Below are 27,257 nucleotides of genomic sequence, written 5' to 3'. Positions count from 1 at the left end.
CCTATAAAGGAGAGGTTATAATGATTGGGACCAGGCTGGTGAGGGTGAGGATGGAGAGAAGGCCATACATTTTGGAATATATTTCCAAAGTGAAGCTCTCGGGGCGCCTGGGTGGCTCAGTGGGTTAAAGCCTCTGCCTTCAGCTCAGGTCATGATCCCAGGGTCCTGGGATCAAGCCCCGCATCGGGCTCTCTGCTCAGCAGGAAGCCTGCTTCCTCCTCTCTCTCTGCGTGCCTCTCTGCCTACTTGTGATCTGTCAAATAAATAAATAAAATCTTAAAAAAAAAAAAAAAAACAACAAAGTGAAGCTCTCAGGACTTGCTGAGGTTGCGGGGACGTCAGTTGATGGCCTGGTACCTTGAGGGGGAGGGCTTGCAGAGACGAGAGAAGGTCTGTAGGCAGTTAGGGCAGTGTGTGGAAAGGGCTAGCAATTGCAAATGAGAAAAATAATAAATAATAAGGTTTTGGAGGAGAGAAAGAATAGATGTGGTTTGAAAATAGTGCTTTCAAACTTCAATGTGCTCACCAGTTCCCTAGAGAGCTTGTTAGAATGCGTATTGATTTAGGTCTGGGTGGAGCTGGAAAGTCTGCATTTCAATTTCTTTGATTCAAACGCGGCTCTAGAACTACTCAAAATCATTTGACTATTAGTTATCAGCTCTCTATATGAGGTCATTTAACATCACAGAGGGGCACATAGCTTTTAAGTCTACTTTTTAGTGTCTTTCCCTGCTTGAAAATATATTTAATGCCTGAAAATATATTTAATGCCTCCAGAAAGTATTTCCTCTACCTGCTTTTGCAGGCACAGATGGGTGTTTTATAATTTGTTCTTAAATTAATTAATTTATTTTAGAGAAAGGGAAAGGGGCTGAGAGGAGCAGAGGGAGAGGGAAAGAGAGTCTCAAGCAGGTGGAGTCCGATGCGGGGCTTGATCCTGCGATCCTGAGATCACAATCTGAGCTGAAACCAAGAGTTGGGCACGTAACCTACTGCGCCACCCAAGGCCGCTCGATTTTTTTTTTAACAGATCAGTGCCTTTCTTCTGTTCCCCACTAGAAGGCAGTAGAGAGCTGTCTTCTCTTCTCTCCACGGCGCATCAGCAGGAGCCAAGGTCCCTACTCCTTCCTGCTTGTAACTAGTTTACCCACCACACTGAACTTTCTTCAAAGTTCAGCTCTTTCCTGCTACCACCTTTGTGTCCTTGGGGCCTTTCTACTCTGAGATTGTAGGTCATTTTACCTTTGAGCCTGATTCCTTGGTCAGTAAGTTGGAGCAGATGATTTTTCTTTTTAAGATTTCATTTATTTACTTGAGAGAGCTGAGTAGGAAGCCCATTGTGAGGGGCTTGATCCTAGGACCCTGAGATCCTGACCTGAGCCAAAGGCAGATGCTTAACCCACTGAGCCACTCAGGCGCCCCAAGCACATGATTTCTTAGGGGCACTGTAGCTTTGCATTTTTATAACAGTAAAAGCAACTAATATTTCTTCAATGCTTTAGACTTTATTGTACACTCTCTCAACAACCCAGTGTTGTAAATACAAATGAAGATACCAAGATTCTCTCACTTCTGTAGTGGTTCGAAGCACTGAAATCTTTTAGCTCTGCCAGTTTTGCCCCATTACAAGTAGTTAGGTTGTTATCTTCTTTTTTTTTTTTTCCTTTTTAAATATTTTATTTATTTGACACAGAGAGAGAGATCATAAGTAGGCAGAGAGGTAGACGGAGAGAGAGAGGGAAGCAGGCTCCCCACTGAGCAGAGAGCCTGATGTGGGGCTTGATCCCAGGACTCTGAGACCATGACCTGAGCCAAAGGCAGAGGCTCAACACACTGAGCCACCCAGGTGCCCTTAGGTTGTTATCTTTGAACCGCCTTTCCATTCTAACCCTTCTCACTATTACAGCTTACCCTGTTCCGGGTCTGCCTGTAGCCAGCTTTAAGCTCTCACCCTTGTAAGGATTCATGACTGACTCTCAACTTTGTATCCTCCCTTCCTCCTCCCACTTGATGTCTGTCTCCCATTGAGCCATGGGTATGGGAATTGACTTAGTCCCTAATCATTTGTCTTTAAATTGAGATCTATATGTTCCATGTTCCATGCCTCATGCCTTTTGTGTCCTTTTTTCTTTTTCAATTCCCTTTATTGATTTTATTATTCACCATGGTAGACTTCAGCAAATCATTGCAAATGAACAGATCTCTGTGATTGGGTACAGTATTTTTAGAGACCAATCATAATGGACCTTTTTTCACAAAATTAGACTTGTGAGGCACAACCTTTCTTTATAATTTACATTCTGCCTACTTATAAGCCGTATAATAGGTAATAATATAGGCAATAAGTATAAATGGATATAAACTGCAAAGAGGACTTGGGCCTTTCTGACCCCAAGTGAAGCTTTTCTGATACATTACAGGTTGTTCCACATATCCACATTGGGAGGTTAGTTTAAACTCCCAGTGACTTTTTTATATATATATATATACATATATATATATGTGTGTATATATATATATATATATATATAATTTATTTATTTAACAGACAGAGGGAGAGAGAGAGAGAGAGATCACAAGTAGGCAGAGAGGCAGGCAGAGAGAGCGGAGCGGGGGGGAGCAGGCTCCCCGCTAAGCAGAGAGCCTGTGGGGCTTGATCCCGGACCCTGGGATCATGACCTGAGCTGAAGGCAGAGGCTTTAAACCACTGAGCCACCTGGGTGCCCCAACTCCCAGTAATTTTAATTAGCCAAGGAGATGGACCCATAGAAGCCAGCTGGCCACAGGAGGCAGATATAGTTGCGGCCTATGGCAGTGAAGTTTCCCTTTACTCCCCAAAGTGTGCAAGGGAAGGATCTCCGTGAATCCTTCTCCAACATCAATTTTTGGCACACTACTGCCCTCTTATATTTGGCTCATGTCACAGTTTTAAGACCACATTCTCTACCAATCTGTACTTAAGGAAATAATTGCAAACATTGGATTCTCCTGGGTTTTTGTTGTCGTTTTCATTGTTTTTTAAACTGTAGTGAGAATCATAAGAGTTATCTCATTAATTGGCTGAGAAGTGAGAGAAAAACAAAATAAGTTCTCTGGTAGCACTGACACATAGATCTCTCTGCCTTCAGCTTTCTAGCATTTTGGAAAGCCCATATTCCCTGAATCCATTCCATTGGCTCTCTCTTACCACCTTTTTTTATCGGGTTGGTTCCGACACTAAGTTTAATCTAAAATCACAATTACAAGTCATCTCACTCAGTAAATATTTCTTAACACATTTACCTAGTAGTGTCTAGCTAGGCATTGGGGATTTAGCAATGAACAGAACAGACAGGAATTCCTGCTGTCATATAGTTTACTTTTCTAATAGAGAGAGATGAATAAAATATGTAAAAAATATCATGTGCCAGAAGGTTAGTGCTATGGAGAAAAATAAGGGAAAAACAGAAGTTCTGGAATCGACACTGGGTAATTTCAGTTGAAGTCAAAAATATATTTCCCTAAATGAACTAATTGTAGTTTTCAATATGTACTTATATTCTGAGGAATATGGTTATAGTCTTACTTTATTCAGTTGTGTGCAGTGACTTGTGTTCAATGCCTGGTATTTTCCTTTTGTCCTGAATGCCAAGTGCATCTTGTAAGAAGCAGGTGACACTCCCAGGTTAACCACCAGAGAGCAGACCTGGCTGTCTAAAGCTCTCTTGTCAGTTTTGTACCTTTGAGAACAGAGAATGTTATTTGAGAACAGAGAATGTTATTTTAGAACAGCCGGGCCTCTTATCAAGAAGATATAGTATCAGGGCCTCTGGAGATTATATATATTTTTTTAATGTTAGAGCTTATTTAACTATTGTTAGTTGGGTTGGAATCAAATATTTTTTCCAGAGGGTTACACACTGACCTAAATGTGAATGACTTTGGATAATTTATAATTATGGTAAACAAACAATATAAAACAAAGCAACATGTCTCAAATTATAGTTTTACTAAAATTCAAGAGAAAGATGGTACTCTTATCCTCATTCATGCCTTCTAGGCATCTTTAATAAGAATTCAGACTTATAAAACATATGCATTAGGGCATAATCATTTGTCTTGCAAATGGATTCACCATAGAATCTATTTAGATAGTAAAAATGAATTTCCACTAATGCATTTTTAGGGAGAAGGAAGAAATGATTTAACATTGTTTCTTTAGATAGAGCCAAATGGACAGTAAGGTACAATGTAAATTATAGTATAAAACATTTATATTTATATTTAAAATGTGCTTAAACAGAAATTGACCTAGTTGTCTTAATCTTCATTAGGCCTGGTCCTAGCCTTTCCCTTTTATTGGCCACCAATGTATGGCCATATACATGTGACAAATACTAGTTGGTAGTACACATCATTTAACAATGTGATGACTACCAGAGGGGAGGGGGATGGGTGAAATAGGTGATGGGGTTTAGGAGTGCACTTGTCATTATGACCACAGGATAATGTATGGAAGTGTTGAATCACTATATTGTACACCTGAGACTAATAGAACACTGTATGTTAACTGGAATTAAAATAAAAACTTAAAAAAATGTTCATCATTTAGGTTTATGAAACCTTCCTCATCTAAGCATGTTCTAAATGTACACTTTCACTGTTATTGTCTTGAGCATAGTTACCAGGGATGGTGTTCTCCTCATGATGACAGATTCCTAAGGTTGCCATTTGTGGCCTTGGTGCTGAGCAAATACGAAGGATTCTCTAGTCCATGTGAATCCCAAACAGTTCATTAATCCATGGTTAGAGTAGCTCAGTGACAGTTGCTAATAAGATACGCTGCCCCTTTGGTCTTAGAAACCAACCTAAGAATGATAGAGCATTAGGAGAGGGGTGGTTTAAGCACCAGCTGTTCAGGCTCTTATAGTAAATACCGGTAAAAGAACATTCTCTCTTGGCAAACAGAACATAACAAAATGAAAGGCAAGCATAACCTCTTCTGTTGGTTAATCTGCTTCTGTTGAGATAGCAGAATCATGCTTTGTCTTCTATTATAAGCCATGAATTAAGCTCTTTATCCTTAATTATTGGCCTCATGTCATAGGCAGGCCTGTTACTCTCTTAATTTCTGTTATTTTAATTGCTGTCACTTTCTAGCTTTGGTCAGAACATAAGTTTGAACCGTGGTACCAGGTTTCAGTCTATCCCAAGGCTTTTGGAGGCCGGGAATGCAGTGGGGATGATGAAGAGAAAGTAAATACATAGCAATTTCAGTTTTTGATGGTGAAATACAAATGCAGACTGAGAGATCTCATGTGTGTGTGTTCCCGGATGAGTGAGGAAGTCAGACAGGGCTGAGGTTCTCTAATAAATTTCCCTCTAGATCAATCTGAAGAAAGTCCTGGCTTCTGAAATCAACCACTCAAGTAAGCTCAGAAGTACTCAAAACTAAGCTTGTTAAGTGGTCTTTCAGGGTGAAAGTAGTAGATGGGGATGGGAGAGGCATAGATTATCTGGTGATTTCTCTAGAACAAAAGCATGAGCAGATATTTCTGAAGGGAAAGGACCGTAAAGTTGAGGAAGAATGTGGGTTCTGTCAGTTTAAGGACAATAGAGTTCTCCAGAGTAGGTGGTCCAAGGAGAGGAGGGGGGAAGAGTGGTGTTTCATATAGGCTGTAGCTTTGTTTTGTCCTCTGAGCATTCCCTTTTGCCTGCCTTTAGGGTACCTTTGGGATCTGGCACAGGTCATTCTCTGAGATATGTCATCTTACTTGGTTGAGACCACAGGATGGAAAGAGCCCATAGAATTAGTAGGACATTATTTTATTTTTTTTAAAGATTTTACTTATTTATTTGATAGAGATCACAAGTAGGCAGAAAGGCAGGCAGAGAGAGAGAGGGGGAAACAGGCTCCCCACTGAGCAGAGAGCCTGATGCGGGGCTCGATCCCAGGACCCTGGGATCCTGACTTGAGCCAAAGGCAGAGGCTTTAACCCACTGAGCCACCCAGATGCCCCGAGTAGGACATTATTTTAAAAATAAAATAGCACCACTGCTTCCAAGAATGACTGCAACATAGGTAGGTTTGGCCACCCTAATCTTGTCCATGTTTAGTATACCTTAAAATGTAGAAGGACCAAGTTTGGAGATTACTTCATCCTAATAGAGAATTTTCCAAAGTATAAGTTTCTAGTCTATGAAATGAGAAAATAACAATGTTACTTTGGGAGCCATTGTTCTTCTCTTAACTGGAAGAGAGAGAGAACAGTCCTTAATGATAAGTAGAATTGATAGGTGAAGAATTACTTGTATAATCAGCTTGTGGCAGGTGTGAATCCATGGTCTGTTTGTCAGAAATGGACTGGAGCTGGTGTGTTTGACTTCACCACCACCAAGCTCTGCATGTTGGAGTATAGGAAAACATTGCCTGTACCTGTGAGTAAAGCCTTAATGATCAGAATGTTTTTAAAGAGAGCAGAAGTCCAGTTCAAAGCCCCTAAATTCAAATTTCACACCAATGACTGGAGAACTTTTGATTTAAGAAAGCTGTTTTTAATAAGGTTCTTCTAGGGCTTGTTGGGCTACATCTAAGACCTAGTTACTGTCCCTACTGATTAAATCTAGTAGCAGGGGGAGATCTTAGAGAAACGTAAATGGCTCTAAGGACTCCGTTGTTAAATTTTTATGCCAGAAGTGTTCAGAGAGTGGAACAGTTCGTGTGAGCTGGAATAATTAATTGGTGAAAACTTTCTGGGGGAGAGGTATCCTGCCCTGAGCTGTAAAATGGGAGTAGGATTGGGATCTAGGAGCAGAGGAAACGACAAAATTATGAAAGGGATAGTGAGCTGAATGCCTTCAGTGGACAGTAAAGAGAGACACAGACAAGCCTGACTGGAGTGTGGGATCTATGATGGGAAGTAAGGTTTGGTGAAGTTACAGGGAGCCTTTAAAAACTGGGAAAGGGGGGTGCCTGGGAGGCTCAGTGGGTTAAAAACTGGGAAAGGCAATTAAAACCACAGTGAGATATAATTACATAACCACCAAAATAACTAAAATTAAAAATAGAATGTCAGCTATTAGGAGGAATGCAGTACAACTGAAATTCTCTTACCCTTTTTCCCTCTCATATTGGCGAGTATGTAAATTCCTTTAACCCCTTTAAAAACTGTTTGGATAAAAATGTCCATAGCAGTTTTATTCATAATAACCCCACACTGCAGACAACTCCTGCGTCTCATCTCAGGAGAGTAGATAAACTAATCTGTTTACACAGTGGAATACTAACACAGCAAAAGAGAATATGCTGTATGAGTCCATTTATATGAAGTTAGAGAAAGGCAAAATTAATCAATGCTTATATAAGGCAAAATAGTAGTTACCTTGGGGGAGGTGTGGGTTATTGATTGGTAGTTACATGGGTATGTATGTATGTAAAAAGTTGAATAGAGCATTGTATTTCAGATTAGTGCACTTTACATACTCAATATATGTTATGTCATAGTAAAAAAGTAAGAATAATCAGATTCTGGAGTTTTAAATTTGTTGTGGGGGGTATTAGGGAAACGTTATGGAATCTTAACTGGAAGGGCGACTTGAAGAAACTGGTACTTCTAAAATGATTCATCCTCTAATAATGTGGAGAATGGGACAGTATTCAGATCAGCTGTTATATCTAGATCAGATACAGTGCTACGTGCTATAGGAGAGACAAAATAGCCAAGACCTGGTCCTTAGCCTTCAGAAGTTTATGGTCTTTTGGAGGAGATGAGTTATATGAAACCCAGAAAGTTAACAGTGATAAATGCTTGATTCATGGTGGTATGGAAACAGCACTGAAATCAGATCTGAGTTCAAATCATAATTCTGTCATGTATTAATTTTTTTACTTCAGTCAAGTTATTTATTTCCCTGAATGTTGGTGTCCTTATCTGTAAAATAAGAATAACATCTCCTTTTGCTGAGAAGATTCAGAGATGTGGTATTCAAAGATTATAGTACAACACAGTAATATTCAGTAAATGTTCCCTTTTCTTAAACCCTTTACCCATAGAGCGATACTTTTTTTTTAAACAACCTATGACCTTAGTTCAGATCATGGTTCGGCACTTACTGGCTACGTGACCTTAAGTAGTTTACTGAATTTCTCTGTCTCAATCTCTGGCAGGGAGGGGGAAAGGGAGGGGAAATTATACCTCAAGTGAGTGTTATGAGGAATTAAGAGAACCTAACAGATAGGTAGTATCTAGCATGAAAGAGGCACACTAAGTAAATATAAGATCCATTTCTCTTGAATGTAATGGACTATACAAATGTGTAATACAAATAATGCAAGTAATAAGTGATGAAATTGGATCAGAGTGGGTACTGCAGGGTAGAGACAGAAGAGGTTCATCATGTTGTAATTTTAAAAGACATAGCAAATTTAAGCCATCAAAAGAAATGAAATCTTGTCATTTGGGTCGACGTGGAGGAACTAGAGGGTATTATGCTGAGCGAAATAAGTCAATCAGAGAAAGATAGTTATCATATGATCTCCCTGTTATGAGGAATTTGAGAGGCAACATGGGGGATTTGGGAGGTAGGGAGGGAAAAAATGAAGGAAGATGGGATTGGGAGGGAGACAAACCATAAGAGACTCTTAATCTCACGAAACAAACTGAGGGTTGCGGGGTGGTGGGAGAGGTGGTTGGATTATGGGGAGGGTATGTACTATGGTGAGTGCCGTGAAGTGTGTAAACCTGGCGATTCACAGACCTGTACCCCTGGGGCTAATAATACATTATATGTTAATAAAAAGTTAAAAATTAAAAAATAAAAGACATAGCAAATTTAATATAGCAGAGGGAGATTTTCCATGCTGTGACCTTAAAGAAGGTATTTCTCTATGCTTCTATTTTTGTCTTTTTATAAGATGAAAATAATACAGAATATATCCTTGGATTATAATGATGCTAACTTGAAGGTGTGACATCATTAGAAACTACCACAACCCAAAAATGATGCCTACCACTAGAAATTATTCTTGTTCTAAAAATACTTCTAATAGGCATTGTTACCCAAGCTTCACCTGAAAAGTTAATGTTTTTTCTATGAGTGGAGATCCCTGTCACAATCAAAGGAAAACCTAGATGCCTAAAGGGAAGGTAATCCATTTATAATATGTCCCTTTCTTTGTCACTTGAAATATAATCAGCAGAGCAGCAACCCCTGTCTTGTTGAGTATCAGTGGTGAGTGGTTTCTTGGCTGAAGAAGTTTAATTTGCAAGGCAAATACTAAGTACTAAATATTAACATTTCAGAATTGTATTGTTCAGAGTGTTTATGAACTCACAAGTCAGCTGATCAAATCCTGGACATCACATATTGCATGGAACACTGGGTGTGGTGTGGAAACAATGAACTTTGGAACACTGAAAAGAAATAAAATAATATAAATAAAATGAAAAAAAAAATCCTGGACATCAACCTTCAAATTTTTGGAGCAATGTTAGATGTCCTATGAAACTTCTGGCCTGAATTAGCAGCTGATTTCTAGTGTTTCCCAAGCTTGAGGAAAACGAAGAGGTAAAAAACAACACTTTTCTCTAGCCATTGCTCATTTGCCCTCCTTCTTTCTTCCAGATATTCCGAGTAGTGTGCATTTGTTTGGGTAATCCACCAGAGACATTCACCTGGGAGTATCGAGACAAGGATAAAAATTATCAGAAGATTGGCCCCATAACACCATTGGAGTTTTACAAGGAACATGTCAAGCCGCTCTTCAATATGGAAAATAAGGTTGGAGACTGGCACTGGGAGCCACTGGCTCTTTACTTTCAAATATGTGTTGACTGGGGGGCCTGGGTGGCTCAGTGGGTTAAAGCCTCTGCCTTCGGCTCGGGTCATGATACCCGGGGTCCTGGGATCGAGCCCTGCATTGTGCTCTCTGCTTGGCGGGGAGCCTGCTTCCTCCTCTCTCTCTCTCTGCCTGCCTCTCTGCCTACTTGTGATCTCTGTCTGTCAAATAAATAAATAAATAATCTAAAAATATATATATATGTGTTGACTACAGGGAAGCATCTAAGAGTTAACATGATGAGTTAACATTCTTGAGTTAACATGGATGGTCATCAACCTGGACAGTAAACAAACTTTTTTCTCCTTTCCTCGGAGGTATTTTATGTACCTAATGATGGAGTTGGTCATCTGAGGATCTCTCACCTTTCCCTAGTGCAACTCTTCAGAGACTTCTAACCAGCAGTCAGTGTAATTCCCACACACTCCCCTGACTGGGGCCCAGAATCGATCTCAGGTGCAAAACAATAAAAGGAGATTAGGTGTTTCTCACTGTGACTTCAGAGCATCTCTGTACCATGGGCCTCACTGGGAACTTTCACATGGAAAGGAGCACTCTCCCCTCCTAGTTTTTCCTACTCTCTTTAGGTCTTCTCCACCAGTCTAGCAAGATGACCGGAGCCTCTTAACTTCCTTGGCATTTTCACCCTCTTAGAAGCAAGTGGCTTTGTTTTAGGAATGGAGTCTCAGTGTGGTTGCTGTGTTGCCAGGAGTTGAGCCTGTCTTGTAACTTGAGAGCGGGAGTCTTACAGTGATGGGAGGTCCATCTTGACTCAGCGCATACAATCCGTGAGAGTTGGTTTTGGGGCAGTTCTTGCCAATAGGAAAAAACCAGTAGACGCGGCTCCCAAAAGGTGTTCCTTGCACGAACTAGATTATGCGGGAATCTCTCTTCACATGCCTTGGCCGCCTTTTGTTTCTTTGTTATTTAGCAAGGTACTTGTAATGTTTTTTTCTTGCAGACAGAGGTGATGAGTTTGATGCCCATATATGAATTTAGAGGAGAGGTGAACCTTGTTTGACCTTCCTGGTTTTATGTTCTAATCAACATGTTACTAATCTCAATAGATTTGTTTAGTGAATGACCCTCGGCCGCAGCACAAGTACAACAGAGTTTACACAGTGGACTACTTAAGCAATATGGTTGGCGGGAGAAAAACTCTGTATAACAACCAACCCATTGACTTCTTGAAAAAGATGGTTGCTGCCTCCATCAAAGATGGAGAGGTTGGTATCGTTTCTGTGTCTTCCCCATTGGGGTTAAAAACCTCTTCTTCACTTGTTTGGTGTAATAGGAAGACGGGATTTATGTTGACTTTCTTTCTTCTTCCTTCCTCTATTTCTAGGCTGTGTGGTTTGGCTGTGATGTTGGAAAACACTTCAGTGGCAAGCTAGGCCTCAGTGACATGAATGTGTGAGTACAAGAAATGTAAAATAGAAAATATCTGTGGGCTGTTGTTGGAGTGCACTCCTGGTTTGAAATGACTCCGTTGAGGTTTGCCCAAAGATTAAGGATGGCCTGAGGGTGGGTCTCTCTCTTTCCATCTTGTAGAGTTTGAGGGCTCATTGCATAAACTCTATATAACATATATGTTCTAACCTGGGAGGTCAAGATCATACTTCATGTTTAAGTTGAAATTGTTGCGTATTCCTAAAAAGCCATCCTATATGAGAAAAGTACTTTTTAAAAAGAATTGATAATTGTGTAAATCTGCTCAGTACATTTGAGATGTAGTGAAAGGTTTTCTACACTTCTTGTTTACTATTTCATCTTTCTTTTTTTTTTAAAGATTTTATTTATTTATTTGTCATAGAGAGAGAAGCGAGAGCGAGCACAGGCAGACAGAGTGGCAGGCAGAGGCAGAGGGAGAAGCAGGCTCGCTGCCAAGCAAGGAGCCCGATGTGGGACTCGATCCCAGGACGCTGGGATCATGACCTGAGCCGAAGGCAGCTGCTTAACCAACTGAGCCACCCAGGCGTCCCCTATTTCATCGTTCTTAACTACTACCCTTACTTTGATGCCTTATGTATTTTGTCTTTATGACTAGTAGGAATAATTTGCACACATGCTTTAAAGCATGTCTCCTGATTGTTTATGACAGTGAGGTTCATTTGCTAACCAAATCATACAAAATTCCTTGACTATTAAAATAAACCCCTTTACAGTTTCTTATTATTAGCTATAAGAAGTTGAGTAAGTCAGTAGTTAAGAACAGAGAAATTTTCTAAAACAGAGAATTCATGATATTTTTTTAACTTTGACAATATTCTCCAATATTTCTGACATTTTTTATTTAAATATTACCATCAGTAGTGGTCTAAATGAGTTCAGAAACTGGGTGGTTCTGAACTGGGTAGTTCAGTTCGGAAGAGACTTTTTTTTCCTTGAGAGAGAGGGATAGGGAGGGGCAGAGGGAGATTGAGAATCTTATGCAGGCTCCACACTGAGCGCCAGCCCGAGGCAGGGCTCCATCTCACGGGGCTCCATCTCACAATCCTGAGATCATGACCTGAGCCAAAATCAAGAGTCGATGCTTAACCAGCTGAAGCACCTAGGTGCCCCCAAAAGAGACCCTTTTTTAAAGAGGTTACTTCAAAATATTTTTTTTACGGTGTTCTTGCCAAAATGACCAATACAAACTCATCTTGTCCACCTTTGAGATGGGGAATTTGTTTAATACTTCATATTTTCCTCAGTACTCTTGTAGCACATAGAGAATGGAATCCCAACAAGAGACCAAATTCTGCATGTGTACCATATTCTCGGAAGAGCTACAGCCCATATTTATTTGGAACTATGGATCTCCTTAAGTTTCTTTTATGTCCCTTTTACAACCAGAAGCCAGTTTTCCCCCTTGATTGTACTGTCTTTATTCTGTACTACCATTCTTTTTACAGCTATGATCATGAGTTAGTGTTCGGTGTCTCCTTGAAGAACATGAATAAAGCTGAGAGGTTGACTTTTGGTGAGTCACTTATGACCCATGCCATGACCTTCACTGCTGTCTCAGAGAAGGTATGACCTTCAGCATGCTTACTGCACTGTTTGCACTGGTGGACCTACATTCTCTTGTAGACTGTTATCTAAAAGAGCTTCATTTGTGTGATTTCTGTTAAAAGTTAGCTTCCAAGCAAGACATTGGCATTCGTATCACTTGGGGTTTGGCTGTATGCTCGGAGATAATAAAAATGGGAACTTTGGGTGAGGAACAGAATTTGGGTCAAAAGGGAGTAGGGAAGTAACAGCTTTTCTGTGACTTTGGAAGTTCTTGATGTGAAGAGAGGTCAGTGAGAGAACGTGGGGGAGAAGATAACTTCTATGTGTACGGAATTAGAATATGCCCTGAAAGCATTCATGTCTTGATGTCTTATGTTTTCAGGTTTACCTTTTTTTCATTCACCATTCAGATTCTTCTGCAGTAAAATGTCAATAACAATAATCAGTGGACTCCTTGCCCATGGCTGGATTTATACAGAGCTTTTCAGGAAATTGGATGTAAAGTGTTTAGAATTTCCTATGAAATACTCTGAGTAGTAGCATCACTATTTCTAGAACCTGGTGTTGGAAACAATAACTAAAATTTTACCTTTCACAAATAGGCTTCCCTGTTTCTAGGCTGTAGAGTATATATTTCACTCCTGTGCTCAGGGATCATAAGAAGAAAAGACTTACAACTACTTTAGTTCTTTACCACCACACAAAAAAATGTTCTTTTTCTAGCCTAATTGCTGGAAAGAAAGTTATAGAATAACTACCTTGCCATTAGAAGCTAAGTGTTAGAAGGAACTTTTCATAAAATACTATTTTAAAAAAACCAAAATACTAAAATACTTAGAATAAAATACTAAGTGGTGTAAATTTTATATTTTTATATTTATTTATATTGTATGTTTGGACCTGCTGTATTGGATTTGTAACAAAAGCTCCTTAAATTAAAGTTAAACTTTTTAAATTATTTAGTAAATTATTAAAAAAAAAACAAAAATAAATGAAAACCTGTAATTTCCAGGAGAGGTTCAGTTTTTTTTTAATCCTTTTCCATCTCTGTTATATTCCTAATTTTCAGAAATAAAAATCATATACACTGTGTCATTTTCTCTGGAACTTCTGTTCTTTGGTATGGCTTATTAACATGCCTATTTTTCCTCAGGGAAATGGAGCTACTTTATATGCTACTAGTATAAAGCAGAATTTATATTATCATAACTGTATTCTGTATTGAAATCTCTCTCTTCCCTCAGTTTGGGTTTTGGACCACCATACTAATTTGCACTGCATTTGAATGATTATGCAAAGATAAATGCTAGTAGCTCTATTCTGGGATATCCTTTCTTAGTTGCTGATTTCTTAGAATCACTATGATGGAGGTCCAGGTATTATTTCTTATTTGTAGATGACACAGAGAAGAGCTGTCTAAGTCATTCAGGAATTCATTGGCCAAGGAGAGGAAACATTCGCAGACTCATTATAGAAAATGACCTTAGGTGGCATAGATTCTAACGGTGATATTTAAAAGGAAAGTAAAAATATACTGTAATGGGGGGAGCAGAAACCCAAAACAGACGTCTGATAGGCTAGCTCCAAAATGTATAGTTTAATTATGGGGTTTTGAAGGTACCTGGGGCCAAGTTAAGAGGTAGTACAGATAAGGGTGTTTGAAACTTGTTGGCTTGATTGTTGGCTATTTCTGAGACTGAAAATTACTGAGATCTAAGAAAACTGCCAAGGGAAGAGTCAGATCCCATGTAGGTGAGACTCATGCACTTATATGCAAGTGGGAGTTGACAGATGAAATCATTAGGAGCCAGCTGTCTTCTCAAAGATTTGCGTTGTTTTGACATCAGTGAATGCCCTGGGTAAACGTAAAAGAAAAAAGTCTTCCCAAATGGAGCCTTCCTCTTGTTCTGCTCTGTTCCTATAGTAAAGGTTATAAATGAAGGTTATCATTAAGTGTCATTGTCCCTTTAAAGAGACTATAATTGAGTATATTTTATTAATGAAGATAAAAGAGGGAGAACAAGAACTGTCTGAATTTTGTTACAGGAAAATACTCTTTTTACTTTGGCTTTGCCATTCCGTCTCTATTTATTAATTCAGTATTTGTGTAACCGAATCAGTAAAAGCGCACATTGGAGTGTATCATTACTTGGTTCCACTAAATAGAAAATTAGGTATGATGAGAATGTGTTTGTTTTCTTTTTAAAACTCTGACCGGGTCTTAGAGTCATTTCTAAAGTGAATATAGTGGGAAGCCTTTACAGAGAATACTGACTGTTAAAAGCAAGGGTCCCTGGCTTCAGATGGTGTTCACCGCTCTTAGTAACTTAATATTTCATATTGTCAGCCAAGTAGCAATTTAGTATGCTTATTTTTGGTTTAGAATATAGTGTAAAGGAGAGAACAGTATTTGTCATTTTGTTAGGTATATTGCACTTTTATTCCCAAGAAAGTTAAAGCTCGCTTCTACTAGAGTATCCCTTTGGTTATAGTAGAGTATGTATATGGTCCTGATCATGTCCATCATGGCTGTCTAGAGAAGGCTGTTTTTTCTGAGTGGCTGCAGAAGAGCTAAAATTCCATGACATGTTGGCAGGAGGGATCTGTTTCAGACCATACACCGTTATCCATTCTTTTGCAGGATGATCAGGATGGCACATTTGTGAAGTGGAGAGTGGAGAATTCATGGGGTGAAGATCATGGCCACAAAGGTGAGCTTAGTCTGGTAATGCTAACTCAGGGTGACTGGCGTCTGTTCTACTCTCTGCCTCCTAAGAGATACAAGTAAAAAGCTGCCCTAGTGTGGAGCATTTTTCAGTAATTAAGTTCATTAGCTAGACTGTCCTACAGAAAATCTGAGGATCTAGTTTCCCTCCATGATCCCTGTGACCAGCGTGTTTTGCCTGAACCCACAGTTGATTCTGAGGCCAGTGTGTGTGGGCCTTCATTCCACCCCGTGCTGACCCCATAGACCTCTCTGCACTTGACCAACGAGCAGGTTGAGTTCCCTTTGCCGGGACACTTGCTGTATAGCATTTGGTGTGTTTTCCTCTACCTCACCAACTCTAGAAAGTCAGAACCTTCTCAGTGGGAGAATGGGATTGGCAAGAAACTTTAGCCATTTATTGGAGTCTCCTTAGAAGTTGTGAAGTCCAAAGTGCAGAGGAATACTCTGGTTACTGTTTAGAACTGTTGTGTTCTGGCAAATCAAAACCCAGGCAGAAGTCATAAGGAAATTATAGTAATTGAGCTAAAAGCTAACAGGTATTCTGTGAGTTATAGCATTCTACGAGTTATATATATATATAAGCAAAATGAAGAAAATAAAAATATAAAGTAATCCTATCACCCAGAGATCACCACCGATGAACAGTTTAGGGTATATTCTTGCAAATTTTTTTTAAAGATTTTATTTGAGATGGAGAGAGAGAGCACATGCGTGCATGCACAGGACCGGGGTGGGGGACAGAAGGTGAACCAGGCTTCCCACTGAGTAGGGAACCCAGCATGGAACTCCATCTCAGGACCCTGCGATTGTGACCCGACCTGAAGGTAGATGTTTAACCAACTGAGCCACGCTCGCGCCTATATTCTTGCAAAATTTGAGACCATACTTTTTAAAGACAGCTTCTCATAGTAGATAAAAGCTTTTTAAGCTGTGATTTAAGATTTTATTTATTTGAGAGAGAGAGTGAAGGAGCAGGGGGAGGGGCAGAGGGAGAAGCAGGCTCCCGGCTGAACGGGGAACCTGATATAGGCCTGGATACCAGGATTCTGGGATCATGACCTTAGCCGAAGGCAGATGTTTCACTGATTGAGCCATCCAGGTGCCCCTAAGGCTTTTTTATTTCTTAATTTTTAGGGTTTCAAACCCAAAGTGGCAACTACCACAAAGTATTAGGCGAGAGAGCATGTATGTGCCTGTTTGGGGGGGGTATTTTGTAGCAGCTCTTTACCAGAGTCCGCATTCTGAACATTTAGCCAATGGATTCTGGCTAGGAAAAATGTAGTAACCACAGCTTGCTAGACTAGCTAGAAGACTGACGAGGTGCAGGTAGGGAATCCAGTGAGAGATACCCAAACATTGGAATCCAACTTCAGCACACATCCCCCCAACCAACAATCAGCCAGAAATTTCCTTACTAAATAAGAAAAAGAAAATAGAGATCTTATCAACTCTTTGCCTGTTCTGTCTTTAGTGATTTCCCAATCGTGTTTGCCAGAGACTTAGGATTTCCAAGGGTAAGCGGTAGGGAGCAGGTGTGCACGTTTGGAGGTGAGCAAATATAAATGATGTCATTAATATTTGAAGACTACTGTCTTCAAAGAGTCTATTAACCTGAGTTTTGAACTTGACTTGAGTATGCTGTGATTCAGCAGCACAGCCTAAAACCTGGAAGCCATTTAATTCGTTGTTCTAAATCTTTTCCATCTCGCCATGATGTGATCCTTGGTGTATTTTCACTCACCATGCCTGGGATCTGCCATGAAACTTGGCAGCTCAGTGTCTCTGTGTAAACAAATACAAGCGCTCTTAGTGCATTTCTGTTCATCCTCAGTTGGGTGGGCCCCTTCCGTGAGTTCTGCGATTGTTCTGTGGTTATGGGCTGCTTGTTAAATTAACTATTATGGGGGCGCCTGGGTGGCTCAGTGGGTTAAAGCCTCTGCCTTCAGCTCAGGTCATGATCCCAGAGTCCTGGGATAGAGCCCCATATCGGGCTCTCTGCTCGGCCGGGAGCCTGCTTCCTCCTCCTCTCTCTCTCTCTCTCTCTCTCTCTGTCTGCCTACCTCTCTGCCTAATTGTGATCTCTGTCAAATAAATAAATAAAATCTTTTAAAAAAATTAACTATTATGAATTACAGGGCAGTATATTTATAATTAGCAATAATCGCGCCTCGGATAAACCTCATTGGCTACGATATGCCACTGCGCAAAGCTGAGGGCAGTATATTTTTAAATTGGTGAGTCCTTATATGATGACTTTTATTTTAAGACAAATACACACTGGGATTAGGTGAATTAGAGACCTTAACAAACCTTGGAGAAAGATTAATATAACTCATGATTTAGTTAATGCTGCAAATTGGTAGTAGTTAAGAAATGAATGCAAAGGAATAACTTGTCTTGGATTGGAAGGATTTTATATTTGTAACATTTTAAAACATAAGAGATTGTTTCAGATGAACCTCTGTAGCATCTCTTTCATTTTTGGTCTAATTTGGTCCCTGTAACTGGGTTTGCTATGGGAAAGGTTAGTATTGAGGAAAGGGACTACAGTTACGGTTTAGATGAGCCTGGATCTGTTGGCTTGCTTCTGTGATATTTTTCCATCTGTAACTGTCACTTGGTTTGTAGGTGAATAGTATGTTTTTTTGTTGTTTTTGTTGGCCTGTCCACAAGCAGTGTTGTGGCTTGACCAGGCCTTGTGGTTTTTATTCTGAAAATTTTTTTTTCTATTTTTTATTCCGGAAATTTTGAAAAAAAATAAAGATTTATTACTTACAGAACCTCGAAATTACAGAGCTCACCTGGGGCCAGACCTCGAGGTTGCAGGTAGACAGTGTGCACGTGCGGCGGGTTCTGTTTTAAAGGGGCTTGAGGGTGGAAGACTAGGGTCTCGCAGTCTCAATGTTTATTGGTGAATTTAAAACATAAGAACAGAAGCTTAAAGCTTGGGAAGAGAAGGTGCAAGTGGCCTAAATGGTCAGTTATCGAATCAACTAAGATCTCTTAAAACAAAGGAGCCTCAGTGGGAGTGGTGGCCTGGCTCTTTATCTAGTCTAGTGCAGGGCAGTGTGTTTATTTAAGATAGGCATCTTTTGTAGTGAGGCCTTAGCAATCAAAGCTTAAGTTAAAAAAAGAAAGAAAAACAACTCTCAGGGTTTACACTATGTGGTGATATCCATTTAAGAGAGAATAAACACAGTTAAGTCTGGCAAATGCTCTGTTTTTGAGTAATGTGAGTTATTGTCTTTATTACTTTGAACCTAAATATTTATTCTTTTTTTTTTTTTTTTTTTTTTAGATTTATTTATTTGAGAGAGAGAGAATGAGTGAGCTCAAGAGAGTGGGGAGGGAGGCCAGAGGGAGAGGGAGAGGGAGAGAAAATCCTGAGCAAACTCCGTACCAAGCGCAGAGCTGACGTGGGGCTCAATCCCCAAGGTCACTACCCCAGCTGAAACCAAGAGTCGGAAGCTTAACCAACTGTGCCACCAAGGCGCACCCCTAAATACCTACTCTTAAAGAGGATTCTGGGCCACTGTGTTATTTTTTTTCCCATTCAGCTGTACCTCTTCACTACTACTTAGTGATTTTGCTGATTTACTAATTCCGTTATGCTGAGAGCTGAGGTCTTGATTCCTGTGATCTCCCTATAATCCTTCTTGGTGAAATCTTTAGCTATCTAGTTAAGGTTAAACTAACTTTTTTGTTGTTCTTGAATAACTTAGCAAAGCATTTCAGTAGAGAACTAAAAGATAGGACCTGAGTGGGGGTAGGGAATAGTTCATTCAAAGCCAAAATAAATTATTTTCGTTTATTTCTTAGTAATGTATGGGGGAGGGGCAAAGGGAGAGGGAGAGAGAATCTTAAGCATGTTCTGCCTCTAGCACAGAGCCCGACATGGGGTTTGGGGCTGGATCTGACAACTCTGAGATCATGACCTCGAGCCAAAATCCAAGAGTTGGATGCTTACTTAACTGACTGAACCATGCAGGCACCCCTTAGCAATGTTCCTTTTTACTTAACAGGAAGGAAGAAAAGAAAATATGATTTAACTTAATTAGCACACCTGGCCTGACCTTAGGAGAGTATGTGTAGTATGTAATTATGCTGATGCTATATATTCACCCCAGCGAGTCCCTCTTGTCTGTCAGCCTGGTGGGCACTGGCCAGCATGTGTGAGGCAGAACCTGCTCTCCGGAGAGGAAACAATCTTAAACAGCATTGCTGAGATTTTGTTTCTATAGAAAACATTGTTAACAGTCTGTTACTATTCTCTTTGAGATTTCTGCCTGTTAAGATGGATGGTTTCTGAAAAAGCAGTGTTGATGATACAAGCTAGATACAAACACAGCAGAGATACTTAGGCATACTGCCCTTGCCCTCTGCCCAGTCCTGGCTTTGGTCTTCCCCATTGGTCATGGTCATGGCCTTTCTTACACAGAGATGACTAAGTAAATCGAATAACCTGTTTACCAAAATGGACAAAAGTACCTTCTGACCCCAAGAGACCTCAATTCTTGTCTTACTTGGGCCCATTGGGTTACTTCCTCTTGTTGAATTAGTGTTCTTAGTCAACTGGACTGAAAATTGGATACATATCTAACATGCTGTATTAGCAACATGGCTTTCTTTTTTCACTTGCTTCTTAAAATACTTGGCTGTGCATTTTGTACATGTATGGATCATATCAGAAATGGAGGGATGCCTGGCTGGCTGAGTCAGTAGAGCTCTGACTCTTGATCTCAGGGTTGTGAGTTCAAGCCCCAACATGAGATGTACAGATTACTTAAAAAAAATAAAAATAAAAATCTTAAAAAAAAAAAAGTGGATTTCACATCGGATGGGGGAACAGACCTTGGGACTTGTTACATTGTCTTTCATTTTGAAAAGTTGGTAGGCTTATTAGAGTAAAATCGTTTATAAAAACATCTAAGAATTTAAAGTAGAGGAAATAATCTTTAGTGCTTCTCTCTTAATCTGAAATTCACCTGAAAAGAGTATATTCTTTAAACCAAGATAACCTGCAAGTCATCTAATAGGTGATTGAGCCAGAATTATAATTCAGACAGTTTGACATGAGAGCCTGTTTTCTTAGCCATGAAACTCTGCTTTCTCTCAGCTTCTCTGTTCTAGTAGCATCCACTCCACTCATGGAAATAATGGATTGAGTCATGATCTTTGGTGATCAGAAACTAGTGGTAGAGGGAACATATAAAACTATAAAGAATCTGGAGACATCATAAATGTCCCATGCCAGCAGAAGGGGTTCGTGGAGTACCATTTATGGCTGGGAATCTGAAGGAGGAGGGAGGGATGGGGTACCTGGTGAAGGTTTATGTTCAAATATAGCACATTGTGAGTGGGGCAAGTAAAAAACTCTAAGCACCTATTATTTCCCAGAGTTCTTGTGTCTGTGCTGCTTTATAATACATTGGCCATTTTTTCCCCCTTAACTTTTTATCATGGATAATTTCAAGGTGTATAAAGTAAACAGAATAGTAGTAAGGAACTCCCATGTACCCATCACCCAACTTCAGTAACTATCAAATTCTGGCATGCATATAACAAAGTGTTTCTGAGAGTAAATTGAATTCCTGGATATTCTTCCTAATGAACCAGTCTTATTATGGAACTTGACTTCTTCATGATTGGTTCACTTAATCTGAGATGTATTCTCATTTTAAAGTCTGATACAGCAGAACTGTGAACATGGAATTATCGTAACAAAGTTCTTCATGTTCATTAAGCCTAGTTTCTTAATATACCTAAATAATATAACCTTAAAGTGAGGGTAGGGAGAATAGTATTTTCAAAATCTGCAGTGGTCACTGAAAGAAAAAAAGATTTTAAGATTTTTTTTTTTAATGATCTCTACACCCAACATGGGGCTTGAACTTACACCCCAAGATCAAGAGTTGTTTGCTGTACCAACTGAGCCAGCCAGGCGCCCCAGAAAACATTTCTTTGAAAAATTTTGTCTCCTAGTTTTTATTTTGAACGAAGATTAGTTTTTCATTTTTTATATTGCTTTTGTGCCTTTCAGATACATGAATATTTAAAATTGTTTTTAACCCACATTCTTCATCTTTTCTTACAAATGGCCTCTCTGTTCCTGATTTAATTTTAGTGAAATTTCCAGACTTCCTCCTTAAAAGAAAGTATCTTGAGGGGCACCTGGGTGCCTCAGTGGGTTAAAGCCTCTGCCTTCTGCTCAGGTCATGATCCCAGGGTCCTGGGATCAAGCCCTGCATTGGGCTCTCTGCTCAGTGGGGAGCCTGCTTCCTCCTCTCTCTCTGCCTGCCTCTCTGCCTACTTGTGATCTCTGTCAATAAATAAATAAAATCTTTAAAAAAAAGAGAGAGAGAGAGAGAGTATCTTGATTTCCGTCAGAGAGACTTTGGCATATTGGAGATTAATCTGGAAAGAAATTTATATGGCTGATTCAGATTATATCTGGAGTTCTACTGCTTCCTGAAAATTAGCCTTACCAGCCAAACTATCCCATATGATTTCAGATATCTAGGCAAAAAAGTCATCATATCCTTCATCTAATGTTATATTGTGGAACCAGGAGAGACAGTTACTACTTTCTTGATTATAGATCCTGGACCATAATTTAACTCTGTGTAGTTTCTATTTCTTTGTAACATGGATAATTTCTGTTTCCTTATGAGGTCCTACAGTTTGTATATAGCTGTCAAATGAAATAATGCGTGAAAGCATTTTTCAGACTATATGCTGCTACAGAACTCTGAAGAGTTCAATGAGTATTCCATATTTCTGTCAGGGGTGCTCAGTATATATAATTCATAGCATCTTTATAAGAATTCAAAATTTGCTGATACATTTGCCTTTATTTTTCCTCACGGCATCGAGTAGAGTAACTCAGGATATGAGCATGCATGATTATACCCATGTTGAATGTGAAAAAACTGAAACTTCAGGCACACTCCCCAAGCCCATTGCGGGGCTCGATCCCAGGACGCATTAGATCATGACCTGAGCCAAGACCAAGAGTGGGATACTTAACCAACTGAGCCATCCAGGCTCTCTGACAGAGACAGCATCCCTCAAAATGTATGTTACCTCTAAAAGATAACATAGTATTTGCAGATCTGAGATCCCATTTTGTATATCAAGCACAATTAATGTAAATTACAGGCAATATTGAGCTGAATGTACTGAAATAAGAGAAAATTGTATGAGCTAAAAGAAGAGGTCTCCGACTTTCTGGAAATGGGCAAGATACAAATATATGATGTCACCTCGGAGTTTTCATGTCTCTACCAGCTTGGGAAAAGTGCTGCTGTTATCAACTCCCAAGTATCCGAGGTCCTTCAGAGGGATTTCTCGTCCTCCATCTTTATTAACCAAAGAGCCTGCATGACTGGGGCTAAGCAGCAGTGCATGGGAGCGGGACAGAGCAAGCATGCGCTCTCAGGTTGACTGCTGCTCCCTTATCAAAGCATGTGTCTGGGAAAGGGCTACCATGTGTGATGGGGGACAGACTATGGCACAGTAGCTCCTTTTGACGGTAACCAGACCTCAGTCTCAGGGACAAATCTCCTCACGTTCCCATAGAGTTTTGTGCGTATGTTTGCTTTCTCCTGTGGAGAGGACCTGCTGTTTTCACCTGATTTTCTCCAACATGTTCTTGCATTGGTTTGAGAGGGATAAAGGGGAAGCACGGGCTCTGGAGCCTGACCGCCTGGACCCTGGCAGTCCCATCTGTTCGCTCTACGACCTTGGTCATGGTATTTAACCTGCAAAAGCCGTACGTTTCCAATCTATAAAACGGGTAGTAATTGTACCTCCCTCGTATGGTTGTTGTGAGAACTGTGCCAGGCATATAAGGAGTGCTCAAAAAGATGAGCTGTCGTCATGACCGTTGTTAATGTTACCTGTGGACAAATGAAGGCAGAACAAGAAGTCCCCCTCAAACGTTGTCTTCTAGAGTTGGGCTGTTTAACTTGCCCACAGCTCCAGTTTCAGATCTCGAAGAATTCAGGTCCATAGTGTGACCACTGCGCTACCTGACCCGTTTACCGGATGGATGGCTCGTCGTGCGGCCTTAGTTTCATGAGAGAGAGCAGCGGAAGCGACTAAACCTAGTGCTGAGGAAAAACCATTAAGCAATAGCATCACCTTGCATTTATTGATGGGATGCAGGGAACCGTGCACAGACCATGGTGGAATGAGTGTCAGACCCTCCAAGGAATTCATATGTATTCACCAGGGACACAGGAAGGGGACTTGAAGAGGGCTGTGATGGGACAGAAGTGGCATTCGTGGTGTGCTCCTCAGACTGTAAGATATAGGGTAAGTAGACCCAGAAAGGGAAAAGAAGAGATGATTTCTCCAAGAAGGCAGATGACAGAGAAAGAGGAAGACCTAGAGAGGGCCCCCACAGTGGGGAGACAGTAGGAAGGCACTGAAGCTTTTGTCGGGAAGGGGTTAGGGAGAAGTCAGGGAGAACTTGGTGGTGCATAGTGTGAGTGGAGCAGTCAGAAAATGAGTCAAGGGAAAAGGTTTTGGGGCAGGTTTTAGAAAGGGAATGGAAGCCCAGCTGTCCTGTTCTACCACATCAGCACCAGTACCAATCCCTTCCAGTGCTAGGTGCAGTGAGAAGACAAGAAGATTGAAGCTGGGACACTTGAGATTGTAAATCTTGCTCCATATATAGTGTTTGTAATTAATTATAAGGACAAATAAGTAAAACGTAAACACCAGAATAAGTGCAGAATAATGTAGGGGATAAATTGCAAGGTAGATGAGTGATTGGAACTGTGAAGGCTCCTTCATGAGTCTTCAAGAGGGAATGGAGTGTTTAGGAAAGGTCCTGACTGTTTTGGAAAGGAAGTGGGAGGCCAGCCAGAGAAAAAGTAGCTGAAAAGAGCATAGTGCCTGGCATGTGGAGCATGCTTCAGGTGGGTCTGAGGAAGGAGGCCAAGACATAGTGTGAGTTTTTGAGGAGATCAAAGAGCAAGTTTTGCCTGAAAGAGGAGTTGTGAGCATTCTGGGGTCAGAGAGAAGTCACTGAGTTTCAGTGGGAAAATAGACCCTTGGGTGACATCTAAGTCTTTCCTCCCCGTCCATTGTTAGAGATCTGGCAGGATTGTGTGTGTTCTCAGGCTCCTCTGGATCGTGCTTACTGGTCCAGGGAAAGGAGAAATCTGACTGGTTCGTTCATTGCCTTCTCTCCTCAGCCCAGAGGCAAACAGGCTTCTTCTGGACTCCAGCAGAGGATGCTCCCTCAGAAGTGTATGCTTCTGCTCATTGAACGTGGTTGTGACTTGATGGTTTAAAAAAATACAACCAACCCATAACCAAAACAACTTTGTTTCCCTACCATATTTTTCACTCTAACTTCTCTAGCTTTTGTTTCTGAAAAAAAGCCTCTGGTGGTATTAAGCTATAAGAGTATCTCTTCTCTTACTAGCAAAAGGTTCGGGAACATGAATGTGCCCCACCATACAGCCAGACTTTTGTGTTTACTCTGGAGGAAAAAGAAAGCCTCTTCTTAGATCACTGTCCCATGTCTGTCTCATAAATGGTGCTTTTGGTTCCCTTTCTCTCCCTCTTTTTTTTTTTTTTTTTTAAACTCCCAGCCCATCCTGTTCTCTGACTTCTAAATATGTGCACCTGGCACACATGACATCTCTTTAATTTAAAGATACAAAATATTTTATAAGCAGCACCCGGACACATGACATGGGATGTGTGAGCAGGTGGAGTTGGCGCCAAACAGGTGTCCGAACTAGATGACGTGCTGTGACCTGCTGCCTCGGCCGTAAGTGCCAAGTCTCCAAGCGCCCTAGAGGAGGGGGCTGAGCCCCATGGAAAAGGCTGAATTTGAAGACCTGGGTTTGAATACAGGCTACATGACTTTAGACAATTCACACCAACCCTTCCTGCCTTGCAGTGTTGCAGGATTAAAATCATAATGAGGACAGTGGATATGAGACTGCATTGTGAAATGAAGCACCCTATAGATTTATGTGTGTGCTTTTGCTTTGCTTTCTACAGTATAATTCTTGTAATAAATCGTAAAATCACAGTGTTCCAGAATCAAATTACAAAAAAGCATCTAAAAAGCATCTTGTTTCCCTCTCCGTCACTCTCCACTGCCCTCTTTCAGGTTGCCGTTCCTGTTAGTTTCTCTTTCCGGTTATCGGTGTGGTGTAGTGCATCAAAGATAACACACCGTGTTAGCCTGCTCTGCCTCTTGCTCTCACTTCACTGAACAGCATATCTTGGAGGCATTTCAAATCAGTATGTTTCTGTATCGGGACAGCGTCATTATTTTCCATTGTCTGGATGTACCATAGTTTATTCAACCAGTTTCCTTACTAATGGAACTTGGGGTATTTCCAGTCTTCTGCTATTACAAACAATGTTGCAGTGAGTTAATATATGCGTGATGTTTCGAGCAGTGCCTAACATGGTAAGTGCCAAATGAGTATTAGTTATTGTGCATAAATACTTACTATGTTCCTGCAAGTATTGTAAGTCTGTGGGACAAAGTCTCAGAAGTGGCATTAGGGAAAAGGGTAAACGCATTTGAAATTTTTATAGACACTGCCAATTTTCATTTCATAGCGATTGTGTCATTTTCCACATTTGCTATGTATTCTCTAGAAATGTAAGGTATTGCAGTACCTGGGTGGTTCAGTCAGTTAAGCATCTGCCTGTGGCTCAGGTCATGATTCCAGGGTCTTGGGATCGAGCCCTGAGTTGGTGGGCTCCCTGCTCAGCGGGGAGTCTGCTTTTTCCTTTCCCTCTGCCTGCTGCTCCCCCTGCTTGTGCGTACCCACTCTTTCTCTGTCAAATAAATAAAAATGAAATCTTAAACAAATTAAATAGATAATTAAAGATACGTACAAAGATTTAGTTGCAAAGATATTCATAGCAGTGTTGTTTCTAAGAATGAAAAAACAAGCCAGACTTCATCAGTAGGGGACTGATTAAATTCATTTTGGCTTGCTTATCCAAATTCTGCACTTAAAAATTATGATGTAGAATATTGTATTGTTTAAATTAATATGGAAAGAGACGAAGTGGAAAAACGCAGCCTGTGTGGTACTTTGTAATAAAAGAGCATGTGTGATGTCTCGTTTTTATTAAATGTATAGTCTGTACGCAGGAACTTTATTAAAGGCTGGATGTAAAATCTGAATAGAGAGTATCTCTAGATGGTGGGATTGCAGGCAGGTCTTAAATTTATATTTCTTGGGGCGCCTGGATGGCTCAGTGGGTTAAAGCCTCTGCCTTCGGCTCAGGTCAGGATCCCAGGGTCCTGGGATCGAGCCCCGCATCGGGCTCTCTGCTCAGCAGGGAGCCTGCTTCCTCCCCCCCGCCCCCACCCTCTCTCAGCCTGCCTCTCTGCCTGCTTGTGATCTCTATCTGATAAATAAATAAAATCTTTTTTAAAAAATGTATATTTCTTTCCTGCTCCTCATCCACCTCTTCCTCTTCCTCCTCATTTTCTACCTTTTCATCTTCTTCCTCTTCCCATGTTTCCAAAATCTGTTTTAATAAGTGTTTATTATTTGAGTAGTCTTTAGAATTAGGAGCCAGAAACCAGTACAAGAATTCTGAAGTTTTGGGCGCCTGGGTGGCTCAGTCTGCCTTTGGCTCAGGTCATGAACCCAGGGTGCTGGGATCGAGTCCCGTATCGGGCTCCCTGCTCAGCAGAGAGCCTGCTTCTCTCTCTGCCTC

The 27,257-nt window shown here is 40.5% G+C and overlaps 1 protein-coding gene and 1 non-coding gene across 2 annotated transcripts in view; one reads left to right on the top strand and one right to left on the bottom strand.

Annotated features, from left to right (window-relative positions):
* Positions 1-27,257, top strand: part of BLMH (bleomycin hydrolase) — a 46,741-nt gene that overhangs the window by 14,556 nt on the left and 4,928 nt on the right. The window contains exons 7-11 of the mRNA XM_047707679.1: positions 9,604-9,759; positions 10,885-11,043; positions 11,163-11,230; positions 12,715-12,832; positions 15,456-15,525. Of these exons, the coding sequence (XP_047563635.1) occupies positions 9,604-9,759; positions 10,885-11,043; positions 11,163-11,230; positions 12,715-12,832; positions 15,456-15,525 (571 nt within the window). The remainder of the gene's footprint in view (positions 1-9,603; positions 9,760-10,884; positions 11,044-11,162; positions 11,231-12,714; positions 12,833-15,455; positions 15,526-27,257) is intronic.
* LOC125088302 (U4 spliceosomal RNA) lies at positions 17,612-17,753 on the bottom strand. Its single transcript, XR_007123687.1, has one exon. It is a non-coding gene; the product is annotated as a U4 spliceosomal RNA (small nuclear RNA).

Source organism: Lutra lutra, chromosome 16, assembly GCF_902655055.1.
Source record: "Lutra lutra chromosome 16, mLutLut1.2, whole genome shotgun sequence".
NCBI classification, from domain to species: Eukaryota; Metazoa; Chordata; class Mammalia; order Carnivora; family Mustelidae; genus Lutra; species Lutra lutra.
This window is presented reverse-complemented; position numbering and strand designations above follow the sequence as displayed.